Source organism: Rattus norvegicus, chromosome 8 (genome assembly GCF_021556685.1).
Source record: "Rattus norvegicus strain SHRSP/BbbUtx chromosome 8, alternate assembly SHRSP_T2T, whole genome shotgun sequence".
In the NCBI taxonomy this organism is placed as follows: domain Eukaryota; kingdom Metazoa; phylum Chordata; class Mammalia; order Rodentia; family Muridae; genus Rattus; species Rattus norvegicus.
In genome coordinates this window covers 78,683,921-78,705,060 of record NC_141541.1, presented here as the reverse complement: position 1 = coordinate 78,705,060, position 21,140 = coordinate 78,683,921, and the positions used below count along the sequence as shown (strand labels likewise).

Genomic DNA, 21,140 nt, shown 5'->3' with positions numbered 1-21,140 from the left:
ACAGAAGAATCAAAGTAAGAAATCGTCTTTTCTTACAGGAGTGCTACGCTATGGGTTATCTCTCAAGTAGTGAAGGAGACTGCGATCACTCAGAGAGAAAGAAAGAGGGAGGTAGTCGCAGCAGCTATAAACACCCACCAGCACGGCCAGGCCTCCTCTGAGCTGAAAGTGACTCCCTCCCACCTGCCGAAAGAAAGCACATTTCTGTCGAGTGGGTAGAGATGTCTAAATCATAAAGTCATTAGTGGTCGAGTAGCTCACTTCCTTGGGAGAACACACCATTAGTCAGTTATTGACTCAAAGGCATTCATTACCCTCACCCCCCTGCCCTGTTGAGTCATTAAAAAAATTTTGCTGTCTGAATTTTAAAAGGCTTGAGAGTCAACAGATTTTCAGTGAACACTTAAAACAACGCATCTCTTGCCAAGAACTGTGTAGGGGGAAAGCCAAAAACTGTGTGAGGGGGCTGATACACTATTGTCACACAGTGAGAAAGCGCATGTGTGTGCGTATAGGCTCGGGGGATAACGCTATATGCTGAGAGGACCATGGGAACCCACCCTGGCAGCAGGACTTCTGCTGGATTTAGCGTCTTTCCCTTCGTGAGGCTGCATTTCACAAGCCATGTTAAATGATCGTATACTGCTTAAAAGGCTCTTGCAATTTTCCCCCCTGTCTGCAAGAAGTTTCAGGAGCCTTATAAGTAAACAGTCCAATGAGGAGCAAGCTGTCTGGGTAGAGGTTGGATGAACTTTAGGCAACTATGGCCGTCGTTATCTTTGCGTCTCTTATTCAGCAAACCCACAGTTTTCCTGGGTAGGGAAATGGCTCAGTGGGTACTACTGCTTGTTGTGAAAACAAGGTGAGCTGAGTTCAAACCCTCAGTGTACACATTAAAGGCAGGCATGGCTACACGGGCCTGGAGCTCCAGCACCGGGGAGGGAGAGACAGGTGCGTGTGGGGAGCTCCCTGGCTAACCAGCCTAGCAGTGAGCTTCAGGGTCAGTGAGAGACACCACCTCAAGAACCAAGATGGAGAGCAATAGAGGAAGACACCCAATGTCCTCCTCTGGCCTCCATAGGTACACGTGTGAGTCCATGTACTAGCCCACATATATACACATACAATACACCCAGCCAACAGGCAAGCAAATAAACCACCTTTCTCTTTAAATAATGCAAACGTTTGGTCTTACATTTCAGTTTCTAGAGCTGGGATGCACCTCAGCTGGTAGAAGCCAGGCCGTCCAGATCAACAATCTATACCGAGTTCTTCCCAATCTTATCCACGAGTCTCCATGTGCCATGGGGCCATGCACAAAACATTTGTGGGTAGCACTAGATCCGGATGAAATCAACAAATTTTATTGTGTGACCAGAGGAGAAACTTCAAGCACACACAACTGCTCCCATACAGTTAAATTAAGGGGAGCAGGACAGGTAGGTAGTGCAAGGGGCCCAGGGAAACTTCAGCTTAAAAAACGATCGTGGACAGGACCTGCTGGTAAACTGCAAGCCACTGCTAATCAAGAGGATGAAGTTTAACTTAACAATAATGTAATACTGTGCCAGGCAGTGGTGGTGCATGCCTCCCAGCACTCGGGAGGCAGAGGCCAGCCTGGTCTACAGAGCGAGTTCCAGGTCAGCTAGGGCTACACAGACAGACATTGTCTCAAAAAACCAAGCCAGACCAACAAAAAAAAGCAATAGGGCGTGCATTAGATTGCCAAATTGCCATGTGATGTTTGAGCTGAGAAGCTCCTCGCTCCCCCTTCAGACCCAAGCATGTTATTGTCAAGCATCTTCTAAAACAGCCTGTTCTGGGTCAGGTGAATTCCTGGCTCCGTCCGGGGCTTGGCGGAGGGAGGTCAGCAAGCGGCTAAGGGCATTAAAGCATTGCACCCTTGAGAACTGCTAGAAACTAAACTATTCCAACCTTGTTACTGTATATCTCATAGAGTAAAAAAATATCTGCAGCAGAAATAAGAGGCCAGAAGTTCAGCCATGAGAAGGTTATTCACGGAGCCCAAATTCAATCAGAAACTCCAGGCTGACGGCTTCAACTTCCCCAGGTGGTTTCTATTGGAGGTTTGTAAGCCCCACCCCCCAATTTGATATTATCGTTCTGGTACTATTTGTGCTGTTTTTAACTTGGAAATCTCATCCTAGGTCACGATCTGCTCCATTGACTCTCTATCAATTGGGAACCCAATAGACTGCTTCTATGTGGCCTCCCCAGTCAATGTCTGCTGGATGTGGCTAAATGCGATGTTGCCTTTGCTCTCTCAATCAGGCCACTCCAGTTGTCTGATCTAATGATACTTTGTTAATGATGTATCTGCTGCTTGTCTGCCACATGCTATTTTTCTACTTGTGCTTGTTACATGCTTAATAAACTAACTCATTCAAACACAACAGCAAGAAAAATAAGAAAGAGTTATGGTAGATAATCCTTTGGCTAGACTGTATAGAGCAAATAAGTATGTCAAAATTGATCAGGTTCTTAAATGGTTATACCACATATCCAAGTATGGGAGGTAACAGACATGTTAAATAGCCTTATTTAATTATTCTATAATGCCCACATACATCAAAACATTCCACTGTATCCCAAAAATATCTCTAGGGCCTAGAGAGAGGGCTCAGTGGTTAGACGTTTGTACTGCTCTTGCGGAGGACCAGCGCTCTGACTCTCTTACGCTCTCCTGTGTGCACACTCATGTGCACGCATGTACACGTGCACATACTTACATAATTAGAAAACAAAAATGAAACAACTTGCTCAGCCATGATGGAGCAAACGTTTAATCCAAGCACTCGGGAGGCAGGAGCAGGTCCAGCCTGGTCTACAGAGTGAGTTCCAGGCCACCCAGGGGTAAATAATGAGATCCTCAAAACCAAAACCAAAAACCTTTAAAAATATATGAACAACTCCTTGTTGTCCATTACAAATTTAAATAATGCTACCATAATGGTCAACAAATCCAGACATATATCTAATCTTAAAAGTAGGGTGGTAGGGAATTAACTGAACAGATACTTGGAGAAAATTCCTTTTGAAAGAAAGAAAGAAAGGAAGGAAGGAAGAAAGAAAGGAAGAAAGAAAGAAAGGAAGAAAGAAAGAAAGAAAGAAAGAAAGAAAGAAAGAAAGAAAGAAAGAAAGAGAAAACAGCACGGTACTGATTGTAACAGTTCAAGTGCACTGTGATCTGAGTCTCTAGTGAGTTAAATACCTAAACACGTGGGTGATGGGTGGGCTGACAAGGCAGCCTGCAAAAGTATGGCTGCCAGGGTTTCAGTGCTTCTAACAGTCAAGTAAGCATTGTAAATAAAAAAAAAAAAAAAAAAAGCCCCGAGTGAAAAAACATCCCCAGGCATTCTAGGTGAAATCCAAGGTGCATGTTATATCATAAAGCACCCATATTTCCTAGACACTGGGCCTTCGGGGTTACCATAGCATCAGCGTTAAGCACCATGGTGCTGATATACAGATAACACAAACCTTTCATGGCTGTGACTAGTTCAGGTGACAATTTCACTAATGTACAGCTGTCCCAAAGCAAAGTCCTGACTGCTGGCTGAACATCCCCGTCTAACACAGTTCTCTTTCACCATGAAGTCAACACACATTTCCATGAGGTTTGCTTTCTGTGTTTTTAAAGCCCTATTATAAAACACCATCTGGCAGATTAACAGGGAAACACGCCAGGCATTCTCAATAGCCAATCATGCCTTCTCGGGTTTCCTTCGGTAAATATAAAGGTTCAGAAAAACTGGGGAGGTAGCTTTTCTGTTCATGAGGTGATCTTTTCAAACCTTCAAAGTCTGAACCACAAAGAGTCTCTACTGTGTCATCAGGACAACACCCGCCGAGCACAGAGAAGGACTTTGTCCAGGATAGGCAGAGGTCTCGGACACTTAGAATGCACGCTCCTATAACTCAAAGGAGGACTGTGATGGAGTTGCACTTTGACTCCATGAAATGCCAGAAAACACTTGAGCCTTTGCCCTTGGAAGCCCAGCCCTCATTGTGAAAGGAAAAGTGCTGAGAGCCAACGGTATCTGCTCTGATTTCGTGGGCAGAGAACCACGGTACTGTGGAACGGTCTCATCCCAGAGGGGTGCAACAGACACCATAAAGGATACAAAAATATAGTCGTCCATGTATCTCTTCTTCAGGTTCTCTACGATGGAGCTCTCTGTGATCTTGGAGAGTAGTACCATGTCGTCCACACCACTGTGCTTGACATTGTGGCTCTGCCAATGGTACCGGTAGGCGCCTTTGCTGCCCTGGAGGCAAAACACAGAATGGGTTAGGATAGCTCATATTCTCCTGGAGCTTTCTAAAACACACACACACACACACACACACACACACACACACACACACACACACGCCTGCCTGCATGCATGCACGTGCTCACGTATATATGTATGTATATATTTTTTTTTCTTTTCTTTTTTTCGGAGCTGGGGATCGAACCCAGGGCCTTGCGCTTGCTAGGAAAGCGCTCTACCTCTGAGCTAAATCCCCAACTGTATGTATATATTTTAATATACATATTTTCCCAAATAAAATGCAGTAAAGCACATTAAAGATTTTGAGTTTCAACCTATAGATAAGTAGAGAAGAGTCCCTATGGTCCAATGTACTGTTGAAACAATATTTCTTGTTTATTTGTTAATTTGAGACAGGGTCTTATGTAGTTCAAGATAGTGTGAACTTAGTTTGGAGCCTAGGATGACTTTGAACTTGTGATCTTCTTGTCTAACCATAAGGGTGTTGGGATTAGAGCCCTGCATCAACATACCTGGTTTGTGCATGTGACAGGGATCAACCCCCGGGGCTTTAAGCATACTAGACAAGTAGTCTACCAACGGAGCCACATCCCTAGGTCTCTTTTCTCATTTGTAAGATAAGAAAATTGAGATTCTCTTCAAAGAGTGACCCTGAGAATTACAAGAAGCAGCACAGACTCGCAAAACATTGAAGAGGTTGGGGATGCAGGGTCCAATATGGAGGACCATCTACGGTGCCCAACACAGATGACCATCTGTGGTGTCCAACATGGAGGGCCATCTGTGGTATCCAACACAGAGGACCATCTGTGGTGCCCAACACAGAGGACCATCTATGGTGTCCAACCTGGAAGACTGACTCCTAAACTATCTGAAATCTGTTTCTTCATTTTGCCAGTGAAATAAAAGTTCAACAGAAACTTGACATTGCAAAGTATAGAACTGAACCCAGATGTGACTAGAATGCGCATTGCCTACAGTCAGGTCACACTGCCACCTTCTCAAGTCATCCGAATTACTTTTCCTTCAGAAACTTCTTGATGGCCACTCATCCTGGCCACCCACATTTTTTTTTTCAAGATATGCCAAACTGGTACCTGTCCCCACTACACCAGCCAGGGAACTTATAGGATAGCTTGTGTGTGACCGTACAACATGCTGTGTTTGGTGGGACCTCCTCCTGTCCAGGGCTCATTCCTTGAACCAGCAAGGCCTTGACTCTGGTCTGCATTAGGACTATTTAGCTCTGCAGTAGGAGAGGCCTCTGAAGGCTCCAAGCTGCAGGACTCCCTCTCACGTGGCACTCCCATGGTGAGATGCCCACGCGTTCAGCATGTATTGGGGTTGATGGGAGGAAACACCTTATGTGGCTGCATTTGGGGGCTCCCATCAATTGGAGGACACCCAGCAGGGATGGACAGTGATTCTCATTTCACTAACAGTTAACATGCAAACACATATGAAGTTGAACATTGCAGTCCATCCCTGTAATCGTAGTACTCAAGAGGCTGAGGGAGAACTGTAAGGTCCAAACATGTCTGGGATGCATAGCAAGGCTGTCTCAAATAATCAACCAACCAACCAACCAATCAATCAATCAAATACAAAATAAACATACAAAATGTCTATATAAAGGGCATGGGGCACTTTACCCTATGACATGCTAAAGCGAAGACCTTTGAAGTGGATTTCAAACATTTGAATTTTCCAGAGAAATTAGAAGAAAGGCTTTGCTTTCAGGTACGCTCATCAGGGCAAAAAACCCTGATGAAAAATGAAAAAGAAAAGGAAAGAAACTCGAATAATGTGTAATCCTAGCAAAAGGCAAGATTCTAAAGTATTGTCATTTGCTGTCAACACTTCACGTGTCTTCACGGAGGCGCCATGTACTAGGTTAGTGTGACAGACCAAGCACGGCTCAGCCCTGTGTAGGCTCTTGACTTGAAGGGGTTTCAATGAAGCAGTGGTTATGGACAAGGGTATCCAGAAAGGCCGGCTGCTCAGACAGTGAAATTACACAAGACAGAAAGAAACAAGATCAAAGCCACAGTAACTTCCTCACAGGGAAAATATATGCAGTTGTTTTGTTCTGTCTGAGGAGGATGTAGACGCCTTGCTAAAAGTGAAGTCCCAGAGTTTCAGAGGGAAAAGCAATCTCTAAAACCTAGCCAAGAGGAAAGCCACCACTGGGAAAAGCGCACCACACGCCAGGGCTTCGAGCTGCCTGGAAAGGCTCTGGAAGGCTTTACCACCCATGCTGTCTAGTGCAGGAAAACTGTCCATAGGATATATTTGGCTTTCCCAGAACCACACACAACATCAATTCTGCAAAATTACCTCAGACGTCATCACTCCCCCTTCCTCTGTGGCAAGCAGAGAGAAGAAAGGCACTGCCCATAGCTTGACTCACAGGGCTGCCATCGTAAGCCCAGGGCTTACTTCCAAACAGACAGAGCCCAGGGTGCTCCTCCCTGGCTCTCTGTACCCATCCCCAACACCACACACACACACACACACACACACAGCCAAAAAAATGTTATTTTCCTTTTGAAAAAACATAAACACAACTGAGGAAAACGGAAAGCCATCATAAGTGGCTACTTGATGTCTACAAGGGACAAGGGACAGGGGAGGCTGGTGCCATAGTATGTATGCGGATGTGGACCCCCATGTCATGTGGGCGGTCATGAGGTCCACTGGCTCCTCTCCATCTCACAGTCCTGCCTGCCGTCTCAGAGTCCCATTTCCCCTCCTGATGTCAAAAAATGGTGCTCCCTGCTGAGGCCACTGTGTGTCTTTGTCCCAGATACTGATATTACAAATTGTCACCTGGCCTCAAATTCATTATGTAGCTGAAGATGACCCTGAACTTCTGACCCTCCTGTCTCTACCTCCCGGGTTCTGGGATTCTAGACATGAGGCACCATGCCTGGCTTCCTCAGTGCTGGGGATGGAACCCGGGGCTGTCTGCATGCTAGGCAAGCACTTTGCCAACCCAGCTAGAAGCCCTGTAGCTCATGTCTTCCTTACTCACTTTCCAGACTTCTCTCTGGAACACAATCCAAGAGTATGACCGAGTGGTTGCTACAAGCAAACCCAGCTTACGGTGTTTGTCGCGTGATATTTATTGTGTTTTGTTTTACTTTACAATGGTACTAAAGTGATACATGTTCAGAACAAATTCTCCAACTCTGATTTTTTTCCTAGACTTGCTAGTAACAGGCAAATAGCCACAGCTCCAAGAATTCTCGCTCTCAAAAGGGTAAATGTTCCGCCTCACCTCTCCTTCCCCCACGGCCCAGCAGAGCAATGCTGTGTGCCTGAGCCAAGCTGTAGTCAAGCATTTCAAACTTCTGACATGTCACACTATCATACCGTCTCAGATGGAGACTGTCCTGGTGGACTTGTTCCTACTTCACTTGCAGTGACCAGTCCACTCATCATCACTCCCAACAGCCTCACAAGAGAAGGGCTCGCACTGCCACACCATCCAGTGCCTCAAAGACAACAAGAGAAGCAGGTTCTCTTTCAGGCCTGCCCAAACATGGCTTCTTCCCACTGCCTTCCTGACTATCAAGACTCAAATGGCAACCGGATACGAGATTGTATCTGGGTGGAATTCCTTTTAAAAGACGAATCACCAGGGCTGAGAGCCCATTCGGCAATTAGGAGCACTTGCTGCTCTTGAAAATTCCCAGCACCTGCAGGGCGGCTCAAAACAGTCTGTGACTCCAGTTCTGGGAGACCTGGCGCCCTCTTCTGGTCTCCATAGGCATAGGTTCATGCTTCGTACATATACATACATGCAGGCAAACGATTCATATGTATAAAAAACAATTTAAAAATCTTTCTAAAGATAGAGGGCTTATATCCAAAATATACAAAGAACTCAAGAAGTTAGACCGCAGGGAGACAAATAACCCTATTAAAAATGGGGTTCAGAACTAAGCAAAGAATTCACAGCTGAGGAATGCCGAATGGCTGAGAAACACCTAAAGAAATGTTCAACATCTTTAGTCATAAGGGAAATGCAAATCAAAACAACCCTGAGATTTCACCTCATGCCAGTGAGAATGGCTAAGATCAAAAACTCAGGTGACAGCAGATGCTGGCGAGGATGCGGAGAAAGAGGAACACTCCTCCATTGTTGGTGGGATTGCAGACTGGTACAACCATTCTGGAAATCAGTCTGGACGTTCCTCAGAAAATTGGACATTGAACTGCCTGAGGATCCAGCTATACCTCTCTTGGGCATATACTCAAAAGATGCCCCAACATATAAAAAAGACACGTGCTCCACTATGTTCATCGCAGCCTTATTTATAATAGCCAGAAAATGGAAAGAACCCAGATGCCCTTCAACAGAGGAATGGATACAGAAAATGTGGTACATCTACACAATGGAATATTACTCAGCTATCAAAAACAATGCCTTTATGAAATTCATAGACAAATGGTTGGAACTGGAAAATATCATCCTGAGTGAGGTAACCCAATCACAGAAAAACACACATGGTATGCACTCATTAATAAGTGGCTATTAGCCCAAATGCTTGAATTACCCTAGATGCATAGAACACATGAAACTCAAGACGGGTGATCAAAATGTGAATGCTTCACTCCTTCTTTAAAAGTGGGAACAAGAATACCCTTGGCAGGGAATAGAGAGGCAAAGATTAAAACAGACACAGAAGGAACACCCATTCAGAGCCTGCCCCACATGTGGCCCATACATATACAGCCACCCAATTAGACAAGATGGATGAAGCAAAGAAGTGCAGGCCGACAGGAGCCAGATGTAGATCACTCCTGAGAGACACAGCCAGAATACAACAAATACAGAGGCGAATGCCAGCAGCAAACCACTGAACTGAGAATAGGACCCCCGTTGAAGGAATCAGAGAAAGAACTGGAAGAGCTCGAAGGGGCTCAAGACCCCTTATGAACAACAATGCCAACCAACCAGAGCTTCCAGGGACTAAGCCACTACCTAAGGACTATACATGGAGTGACCCTGGACTCTGACCTCATAGGTAGCAATGACTATCCTAGTAAGAGCACCAGTGGAAGGGGAAGCCCTGGGTCCTGCTAAGACTGAACCCCCAGTGAACGTGATTGTTGGGGGGAGGGCGGCAATGGGGGGAGGATGGGGAGGGATTAGGGGGATGTTTGCCCGGAAACTGGGAAAGGGAATAACATTCGAAATGTAAATAAGAAATACTCAAGTTAATAAAAAAAATTAAAAAATTAAAAAAAAATCTTTCTAAAGAAGACACACTCTCTTCACCAATGACTACTTCTCAGCACCAGAGACTGAAACATTGAATTGCTTTTAATTAAACAACTCGTCTATATCTAATTGGCCACGAACCTGTGTGTATATGTGATCATGTGTGTGTGTATGTGTGATATCGTATGTGTGTGTATGTGTGTGTATGTGTGATCATTTGTGTGTATGTGATTGTATGTGTGTGTATATGTGATCGTGTGTGTGTGTATGTGATTGTATGTGTGTGTGTATGTGTGATCGTGTGTGTATGTGTGTATGTGTGATCGTGTGTGTGTGTGTGTGTGTGTGTGTGTGTGTGTAATTAATTCCATTTCTTTTTCCCTACAATCCAGGCAATGGCTGCATGTCTGAACTCCTTCACAGCCACCTCCAACACTGAATTATCTTGTAAAAACGTGAGGTGTCTTCTTAGCTTCCTTCTCCTTTCCTTCCCAACCCACCACAAAAAGGCAGCAATTGGTCACACAGATGAGACTGAAAACATGTATCCGGGAGAGGAAATATCCCAAGAATGATTAGAAAACAATGACACCTATGTCTGAAGAACCCAGCAAGGGACCTGCTCCTTTGTATGCTAACCTCAAAAAGTAATTTATAAAAATGAAAAGTTTAATTAAAAAATTTTAAAAATCATGCAAGATAAAGGTAGAGAGAACAGAGGGGAGACGGGGAGGATCAGCACCCTGGATCAGAGGAGGTTGCCCCAGCCGGATTGGAGGAGGTGATCAGAAGCCAGCAGTCAGAGCCAGGGCTGAGCAGGGAAGACACAGAAGCAATACTGTGCCTGGTGAAGCATGTTCCTCAGGGTTCTCATCCAACCATCCAGTTGGGTTTAAAGGTGTGTAAGGTATGGTATAGGAGGCAAAGGCTGTTAGAATCAGGAAGTGCTTGTCACCACACAGACACGCACGCACCCGCACACGCGCACGCGCACACACACACACACGCACACACACACAGCATTTATGCATTTATGGCCCTCTAAGCAGAGCCAGCAGGCTGACAGTTGCCCTAGGACACTGACTACTGTCTCGGAAGTGTGAGGATGTGCCACAGTTCCAGGGAAGTCCCCCTGACCATCTGTTCACGCTTCTCCTTTTTGTCTTTCCGCCTACTCCTGGCTGGATGGCAGCAGCCTGGCATGCTTGGGTAGAAAACAGAGACAAAACTTCCCCATGGTGTCACCCTTCCTATGCTCTAAGAGCCATTCCTTTCCCCTCTGGCTTCTCCCTAAAACAGTAAGTTTTTAAATAAAAAGGATACAGAGTAAGGGAGAGGAAGAGAGCCAAGTAGAGCACTGAGAATGGTAATAACTGGTAGCCCTGAAAATATCAGCAGTTATGGGGATTTTCCTGTCAGATAGGCCTCAAGTAGAAACTTGGACCCACGTTAGGTTCTGTGATCATTAAGTGTGAGAAAAAGCTGCTAATTCATGTAAAGGTTCTGGAAAATAGGGTGTGTCTATACCCATCTGACAGCCTAGTTCAGGGGGATAGATCTACCCAGACATTGAGTCCCTCACCAGGAGAAGGGAAAGGCTACAGGGCAGGAGTTTTAACAGCCTCTCTCTATGTATGTGTCTCTCTGTGTCCCTCTGTCTCTGTCTCTGTCTGTCTGCCTCTCTCTCTGTGTATTTGTGTGTGTGTGTGTGCACCAGGGTGGGGACCAGGAGAGCAGAAGTGAGTCAGCAGGAGCACACAGGCAGCATTATCCTCTCTGGTGTCCCACACACCCTAGGGCAGTCGTGGCCTCATGGCTCTGCAAACTCTGGCTTACCCACTTCATCCAGAGGTAAAGGGGACCTTCCCTGCAATGCCCTTCAGAGGCCAAGAAAAGGGACGCTGTTAAATGTATCTGGAAACACAACAGGCCCAGTGTTGGGAAAGATGGGAGACTAAAAATACACTACAGACCCCCCCAAACAATATTTTTAGGGAGCAATCTAACAATAGGTATCAGAATTTCAGAAACTAATCAACTAAATAAAAAAATTGATCTGGCAATTTTATTTTGAGGAGTTTACTTTAGGATACATGTCTGCAAGTCAGGAATGGTGGTACATGCCTTTAATCCTGGCACTTGAGAAGCAGAGGCGGGTGAACGAATCTCTTGATTTTAAGACCTGCCTGGTCTATAAAGCAAATTCCAAGAGAGCCAAGGCTGCACAGAGAAACCCGTTTTGAAAAACAAAAACAGACACACAAATGGGGCTGGAGAGATGGCTCAGCAGTTAGGAGCACTTGGTTCCCAGCATCCATACAGCTGTTCACAGTCATCTACAATGTAGTTCCAGGGAGTCTGAGGCCCGCCTCTGGCCTCCATGGGCGCCAGACCCTTATGCAATGCATTTACATAAAAATAAACTTCTTTTAAAAAGCACTATTGGGGGGAGGGGCTAGAAAGATGGCTCAGAGGTTAAGAGCACTGACTGCTCTTCCAAAGGTCTTGAGTTCAATTCCCAGCAACCACATGGTGGCTCACAACCATCTGTCATGGGATCCGATGTCCTCTTCTGGTGTGTCTGAAGACAGCTACAGTGTACTCACATACATTATTTTGAAAAACAAAACAAAACATTATTTTGGTGATTCCTTTAATGCCACACTATGTAGAAATAGCTTTTAAAAAACATTTAAAATAAAAAATAACTATGCACACAAAGTCTGGGGAGAGAGCGCAGTGGTTACAACATTTCCCAAAGTATATGAGGACCTGCATTTGGCTTCCCAGAACCCATGTAAAAGTTGGGTGCAGTCACACATATATGTCAGTGATCTCAGAATACCTATTGAGTAAAAGGAATTTGAGACAGGAATTTCCAAAAGTTGATGGGCCAGCTAGGCTGATGTTATGCCAAGAAGAATGACAACAGAGACACTGTCTCACATGAGGAGGAGGAAGACACCTGAAGTTGTCTTCTGACCTACATACACATCCATAACCACAGTAGCATGTGCCGCCCAACACACTGTGACACATGTACCCATCTGTGCGTACACACACATACACACACACACACACACACACACACACACACACACACACACACACACACACACCTGTGCACATCCATCCTGTTGGCTGCGATGTCCATACACAGAGACTTGGTGTAGTCCTCTACTGGGTCAATTCCCACCTGTTTCTGACAGTTGTGGGGAGTGCTGGTAGCTTACACTGTATGTCCCAGAAGTCTTTTCCTTTCTGTGGAGTTTCAAATGGGAAGACCACCCCCAACCCCATCTTTAGTTGTAAGTGGGAGTTCTGTTCACCTCTTAATTCTCTGCTCTTTCTGAAAGAGCTTCCTTCATGAACTGCCAGCAGGGTTCTGACCCATTTCTCTCTCAGGAAGGATAGCTCCTGCCCTTCTGGTCCTCATCGAAAGTCTCATTTGGCCTCCTTGCCCCTTATCTAGAACAGGTTTAAACAACTCCATATACTCTGGGTACCAGGATCACAAGTTCCCATAATGTAGCTCAGGAAGCCAGGGCTGAGTCTCTCACCTCCCCAGGGGAGAAGCCCAAGCTGAGAGGTTGCGCTGGAGATCCCCTCAGGAGTGGGACAGGACAGTTTATCCTTTCAAAGCTAGCCTAGACCCTGGAAGCATGCTTCACTCAGCAGGTGGCCTTGTATCTAAGGAGCAAATCCTAGCAAAACATCCCTGTCATGCTTCTCTGCCCTTCTCTAACTGCCTTCTCCTAGCTCTGTGGCTCCATGCATGGATCTCTCTCTCTCTCTCTCTCTCTCTCTCTCTCTCTCTCTCTCTCTCTCTCTCTCTCTCTCTCTGTGTGTGTGTGTGTGTGTGTGTGTGTGTGTGTGTGTTGGAATCATTGAGTCACACTGTCCTCCGTTTGGATGCAATATTCTATGGCAAGCTCCTCCCTACTCTACCTCCTACGCCCACTGCCTGTAAACTCCTGCTCCACCAGTCCAGGCTGCCCTCTCTGAGAACCCCACCCCATCCCATGTGACAGCAGTGTGGCACCTGGTTCCCAGAAGTATACTCCATTCATCATCTATCCAGCCCTAGTACAATGACCAATGCATTTGTGGGGGCCCACACATACTTGTTGAATGAATGATATAGAATATAATTATTATGATTATAGAATAGTTAAATGTCATTCTATTTTAACATCTAATATGTAACTTGTTTAATTCTAACAATCTTATCAGGCAGGAAATTGGCATACAGAAAGGTTAAGTTGCTCAGCAAAACACACACACACACACACACACACACACACACACACACACACACACACACTGTGCTTCAAACCCAGGCCTTCTGAGGTCAGGAGTTAAACACCATGGGTTCTGCCTCCCATAACAAAGTGAGTGGCACTGCAACCACGATCTTTCTAAAGTCCACTGCCTCCCTGACTATAAACTGTGTTCTTTCATTAGTATAAAAACACCATGAAGTATTTCTGCTCAGAGAGAAGCATGTACAATATAGTGAGTATTGGTGCAAAGCCCCAAAGCTCGGAACTCACAGAACAGCCTTGTTCAACATGGCCTCCAACAAGACCAAGCTCCATAGTGTGGAGTCAGTCTTCAGAGGATATCTGTCCCCTGAGGTGCCCCCATGGTCAGGATGCAGACCAGTGTTTGACAAAGAGTACAATGTGTCAACCAGTACAAGTTGAGTGAATACAGGATAGACCAATGAAACTCTATGTGTTGTTTCACACCAGTAATCGCTCAGGGGGCTGGGGCAGGTTTGAGGCCAACCTGGGCTACATTGTGAGACCTGTCTTTTGGCTCATCTCAGGATATCTTGTCTCCACAACTACCACACTGTGGCAGCTACGGGAAGGATGAATAGAGACTCTGAGCCCAGAGGCTTCACTGAGAAGTTTCCAAAGTTGACCTACTTGTCTCCAACCTCAGGAAGTCAACACAGAAGAAGCAGTCCCCTTACAGATATCCCTTCTCTGGCTTTTTGAAGCATGTAGCCAAGGCTGGCATCAAACCTGCTATACAGCAAAGGCTGCCCTTGAACTCCTGACCCTCCTGAGTTTAAAGATTCTAGGTGTGTGCCACTACACCCAACATGGTCATCCTTCTCTTAAGTCTACAGTCCACCTAAGGGTATTAGTCAGACTTTAGTTGGGGAAAGTACATTTCCGGCTACAGAACAATTTGAACTGGGTGGCTGTAATCCGCTCACATAGCAAATGTGTTTTAACCTCTACTTCTATCTTTTAATCAAACCAGTGATGGACCGGTCACCCAGTGGCAGGCTCTGTCTCCCTAGCTGAGGCTCTAGGATAGTGTTCCTCAGATAGCCTTTTAAGAAAGTACCCCATCATTCCTGCATTCAAGTACAAAGTTCTCAGGTGAGTCAGGTGGGTGGAGCACTGTTGGACCAATTGGCAGGCTTCAGCAGAGTCTTACTTGCATATAAGTTGGGCAAGGCCAGATCCACAAAAGTTTATTCTTCACAACTGAGAAACTCTACACATATTCAAATATGACTTGGATTGGGCACCTCCTTGACAATGCTATCACTAACAAGAGTGACAAAGCAAAGCCCCACTTCACCCTGTGTTCTAATCCTTGGTTAGAAATGGATCATCTCTGAGGCAAGCATAGCTATGTAGGAAGTTTCTCTAATTGGCTGGAGACCAAAGTCACCAGGCAGGCAAGCTGATGAGGACCAGCTCCTAGCTCTTGTTCATGCCACACTGACTAGAACGGAAACAAAACCAAAGGTAACTGCATGATTTCTAGATGAACTCTGGGCCCTAGCAGTTCCTAAATTTAATGCTATCCTGAGAGAAGATCTGTCAGTAGACTGTGCTATCAGCCTGACCAAAAGTCTCTCTGGGCTAGGGCTCAGTTGATAGAGTGTCTGTCTAGCATGCACACAGCCCTGGGTTTGACCTCAAGCACCACTTAAGCCAAGTGTGTGCATGGTGCACGGTCTGTAGCAGACTGATACCTCCCAGTACTTGAGAGGTGGAGGCAGGGCGTCATCCTCAGCTAAACATCAGGTTTGAGGCCAGCCTGGGCTATCTAAGAATCCTGCTCTCTCTCTCTCTCTCTCTCTCTCTCTCTCTCTCTCTCTCTCTCTCTCTCTCTCTCTCTTTCTCTCTCTCTCTCTCTCTCTCTCTCTCTCTCTCTCTCTCTGTGTGTGTGTCCCTCCTCCCTCCTTTTCTATACTGACTGCAAAAAAAAAATGCCTTACTTATACAAAACAGGAGTAGAGGTCTGATAAGTAACTTCTTACTCCTATCTTTTTTTTAAATATTATTTTATTTCTGTATATTATTTTATTTTTCTAAAAAGATTAATTGTGTGGGCATAAATCAATGAGAACTCAACGGGGAAAAGAGCTTTTAGAAGTGTAGTGGAATTTTTTTCTTGCCTATGCTTTGAGTATAGTGTACACACACACACACACACACACACACACACACACACACACACACACGGGTCAGATACATGTGTGTGGAGGTTGATGTCAGGTGACTTCCCTGGCCACCACCTTATTCTTTGAGACAGGGTTGCTCAGTAAACTTGGAGCTTGCAGAACGGTTATACCAACTGACAACAAGCAAGGCTCAGGGGTCCTCCTGGCTCCATCTCCTCAGTGCTGGGATTACAAGGTGTGCAGCGGACTGACTTTATACAGATTTGACGAGATCTGAATTCAGGTTCCTGTGTCTTCATAGCAAGCATTTTACCAGCTGAGCAATCTCCTCTATCCACTTAAAGTTTTTAAAAGCTAACGCAGAGCACTAAAAGAGCATAAACCATGGGGTGCCTGGGCCCAATCGATACATCTACAGCATACCCAAGGCTCACGGAAGAGCTCCAAAGGGTAAAAGCCAGCAGATCAGGGTGCCTGCTGAGATTCAGTGCTTCCTATGCGTGACAGAGAAGTAGCACCCATGAGTCTCAACAATAAGGTTGCCTAAACAAGACCTCCTGAAGAGGACAGGAGAGATTCACGAGGCATCAGCCCTAGATGGAGAGCTACTCAATCAAGGCCGGAGAGAGAGAGAGACAGAGAGAGAGAGAGAGAGAGAGAGAGAGAGAGAACATTTTCTCCAAAGACGAGTTCTCTGCTGACGGGATATCCAATCCCAAGTGGCCAGACCTACACACATACAAACAACGCTAAATGTATGTTAAATGCATATTTAGTAGGGGTGTGTGTGCGTGTGTGTGTGTGTGTGTGTGTGTGTGTGTGTGTGATTGAAGAAAAAGTTTTGAATTTGAGAGGGAGGGGGTAGGGTTATGGGAGGAGATGGGTTAAGAGGAGAGAGGGAGTAGAAATGATGTAAATATAGTACTCATGTATGAAATTCTCAAAAAAATTTAAAAAGGAAAAAGAATGAATGATAAAGTGTTAATATATCACGGGCTCTTGGGGGCGCTGTGTCAGGATGTGCTAACCAGAGCAAGGCTCTCAGCGATCAGCAGCCTCAGGGAGTGAAGGAAGCTTTGCGCTGCACACTGTTATTGCACACTTGCTGTCCAGGAGAGCTGTGCTGAAGAGCAAGGCTATCTGGGCTCTATGACACTAAGCCAAGTCTAGGAGCAAGCAATTCCTGTTTCTGACAGGAGTGCAGAGGGCTCCTCGAGTTGCCTGACCTCTGCTCCAGTAAATACATTCCTTTAGGGAGACAGAACCATAAAGGCCTCATTCCCAGTGCCCTTCAGGTACTGGGGGAAAGTGATTACTGGATCAGATTCTGGACTACAGTGGTGAAGGCTGACAGGGCTGCAGAGATGCCGGGAGCTACCAGAGTAATGAAATCAACAGTTCAGATTAGCGTCAGGAGCCAGGGACAAAGCCTTCTCTCCCCTCAGTACCTGATGGGAGGACTCAGGACCTCTCCTGTCCTTTCCACTCACGGCTCGCACCCTAGAGGTATGAATGGAATGGAATAATAAACATGGGCTTGGGGCTCAAGGAAGTTTGAAGAGGTGTTGGGGGGAGTGGGGCAAGAAATGTGAAAAATGTGTGTGATGAAATTAAAAGCCCCGGTGTACACCAGAAGGCAGATGGCTATCTTCTGATGCCCCTGTTAAGGGCTATCTCACGGAAGCTACACCCAAGTTGCAAGTCCTGTCTGCAAGAGGCAGTGTGTTGTGGCCTGAGGTTGGAGAGGGCTGCAGGCCCTGTGGAGCAACAAGCAGAGACCTGTCCATCCTTGACAGATTCTGAAGGGCTCTTGCTAGGTACACACACCCCAATTCAGTGTCTAGAATGCTAACCACTGCAGGGCAGAGCCACAGACCCCACCCCCACCCCCATTCAGTAAGCAAGTTGTGGTAGTGGCTTTACAAGAACACTGATTCGGATGATCCAACCCGGTGAGCTAATCCTGGATTCTGAGTGAGCTAATCACAGTCTGATTCCGTGGTGGCCACACACAGGTACCAAGGTTTAACTGTAGGCAAGGACACATGTTTTCAAATCCAAACTGGAAAAGAAGGTATGAACTGTTAGGCCGAGAAGAAACACCCTCTTCAAGGAGGAAGTGTTCTAACTGCAGAGGCCTGAGCAGCCTTACAGATAAAACACTGAAGAAAGCCAAAAGTTTCAAGGTCTACAGTAAAAAACAAAACAAAACAAAACAAACAAACAAACAAAAAACCCCAAAAACCAACCAAACAAACAAATAAAAAAAAACCCAGCCCAGGCAGGTTACATAACCTTACAAACACTGTGCCTGGTTTCTTCCCATCAGGCTGAGAACTGAACCCCAGGGCTTCAGGGATGCTAAGCTTGCCTTCTCAGAACCCAGTTAAACCACCAACCAGGGCAGAACACTGTGTGCACATAGGCAGGCACTTATTCAATATGTGTGTGCAGGTGCTCACAAAGGCCAGAGGTCAGCCTCTTGTGACATCCATAAGGCACTGTCTATCTGCCTTGTTTTCTGAAGCAGGGTCTCTCTCGCTGAAGCCAGAACCTCATGGTTAGGTTAGAATGCCTGGCAAGCAAGTTCCCGCCTCGTTATTGTTGAGGTCACCATGGCACCCCATGTTCCTGGCATTTTGGGTAGGTGATAAGGATCCGACGTAGGCTCTTGGGCTTGTCTGGCAGTGAATTCACCCACTAAGCCGTCTTCCAAGGTCCCCCAAATATTTACAGACTCATATTCAAAACCCTACAATTTTGACTCTGCTTAGAAAGTGCCTTCTCTCTCAGCTATCCAGTCTAAAGCCATTGAGATGACCCATCAGATCCACAGAACCATTTCTGGAGGAGTCAGGACTGGAATTTGGGTCTTCCAACCCCCAACCCATCCCTGACTGGCTCTCTGCTCTCAAGTCTTCTCTAGTCACCTGGTAAGGGTGGCTCTTAAGATTTTAATTTTGATTTTATAATTATCCCAAAGGTCCTAGAGAAAAGTAGCTACCATTTGGATGTTTATGCATAACTGAGCCTATGTGTTTAAACATTTTTTAGCTTCTCTAGGGATAAACATTAGTGTTCAGTTGTGTGCATATTTGCATGTGCCACACACGTGTGTGGAGGTCAGAGGACAGCTGTGAGAATCTGTCTTCTGTTTCCGCTGTGTGGCTCCTGGGATTCCAACTCAGATCCTCAAGCCGAGCAGGAAATTTCTATACCTGCTGAGCTATCTCTCTAGCCCACTAATGGTGAATCTTGACTCCCTGGCAGTCAGACTGGGTGAGAACCCTGGTACCCATCCAATGGTAAGATCGGAAGAGCTTAATTTCTTCCTAGTTTATTTGTTGAGGCAAGCGCTCATAATCGCCTGAATAGAGATGGTTTGAAGCTTTCTACCTAGACCAGACTGCTCTTGAACTCACAAAGACCTGTCTCTGCCGTCTGGGTGATGGGAAAAGGCAGGACCCCCACAACCAGATTCTCCTTTAAGAATATTATAAAATGTCACCCAGGTAAACAGCACATCTTGATTCAATCCACTCATCTCTTCCCTCTACGTTCTTCCTGGTTTCTTAACACAAAGACAGACAGATAACATATCCTAATATAGCCTTTCAGTGGGTGATCCCACACAGTCTCACTTTGGGGAACACTTTCCTGGTAACTTCAGCCTCCGCAGGGCTCTGTTTATGAGCTGGAGGTGGGTTGGGAAGCCTGGGCATTGCCTTAAAAACAAAACAGAACAGAACAACACAACACAACAAAAAGAGCAATAATGTGGATAAAAAAGAGCATAGGGGGGTTGGGGATTTAGCTCAGTGGTAGAGCGCTTGCCTAGGAAGCGCAAGGCCCTGGGTTCGGTCCCCAGTTCCGGGGGGTGGGGGGGGGAAGAACCAAAAAAAAAAAAAAAAGAGCATAGGGGATGGTCTGCAGAATCAGAAACCATCTGCCTTGAGACCTCTGGCTATGGAATTTCACAATGACCCTTCTGATGTGTACTTTCTTCTGCGGGAATCACTAAAATTGAAAATGAAATGTGAGCTGGCCGTGTCTGATGGGATTGCAGGGCATGGATGAATCACATCAAGACACTGTCACAACTGTGTAGACACTGTGTCAAAACTTCTGGTTATTGTTATTTATTTCTTACTGTAGTCTGTGATACACCAAGGTGTCCCGTGTCACTTTCAGGTGTGCAACTTCTCATGAACTCCATCTATGTACCGAGAGCTAAGTTACGGGTTTGGTACCCTGTTTTTATTGAAAATTAGTGTGTGTGTGTGTGTGTGTGTGTGTGTGTGTGTGTGTGTGTGTGTGTGTGTTATTGAAGATTAATGTGTGTGTGTGTGTGTGTGTGTGTGTGTGTGTATGAGGGGGAAGGAGGGAGAAGGAAGGAAGGAGGAAGGGAGGGATGGAGGGAAGAAAGGAGGGACAGAGGGAGAGAGAGGCATTTAGGTGTTATATTGATGAAATAGAGGGAGAGTCACCTTGGCTGTGAAACAGACCTTGTCACTCTATAAACATAGGGGCATTTCCAACACATCCTGACTGATCTCTAATGGTTAACAGTTACGGGGAGGCCAGAACTCTGGAGCTGTCCTTCCTGTGACACAGGTCTCAGTCTTGTCTCCTGCTCTGGTCTTCAGGCTTCTCAACCAAATTGTATGTGTATGTGTGGGGGTAGGAGGAGTGGATAGATATTGACTTTTCTTTGAAGCAAGGTACCTAAATCCCACCAGAGGAGTGGAGTGAAATATACTAAAAGAAATCCACACAGAGACAAAACAGACAGCATAGGATACCAACTGTCAAAGTAGTCAGCTAGAAATTTGCTGAAGGAAATCTGTGTGTGGTGGGGGTGGGGTGGGGGCAGTATGCAGACATGCTCAAATACATGTGTACATATGTAGAAACCAGAGGTCAACGATGGGTGTTGGCCAAGGAAACCCAGAGATCCTGTGTCTGCCTCTCCAGAGCAGGAATTACAAGTGGTTGCTAACACCAAGCTTTTTGACTTGAGTTCTGCAGGTCCCTTTGCTTGCAAGGCAAGTATTTTAGCCCCTGAGTCATCTCTGCAGCCTCTGAAGAAATGTAACACGTGCCGTTTCCAAAGTCAAGTCACCCACTGTTCTCTAAACCTGGCCTCACTTGTTTTGACCGTGCCTGATACCACGGA

At 45.8% G+C, this 21,140-nt stretch overlaps 1 protein-coding gene across 2 annotated transcripts in view; it reads right to left on the bottom strand.

The window, feature by feature from the left end:
* Positions 1-21,140, bottom strand: part of Myo1e (myosin IE) — a 193,415-nt gene that overhangs the window by 109,471 nt on the left and 62,804 nt on the right. The window contains exon 2 of one of the 2 annotated variants that reach the window (XM_087560554.1): positions 1,196-4,289. Coding sequence is in view for 1 of the 2 variants with exons in the window: in NM_173101.2 (NP_775124.1) it covers positions 4,146-4,289 (144 nt within the window). In the remaining variant the exon portion in view is untranslated. 2 annotated transcript variants of the gene reach the window in all.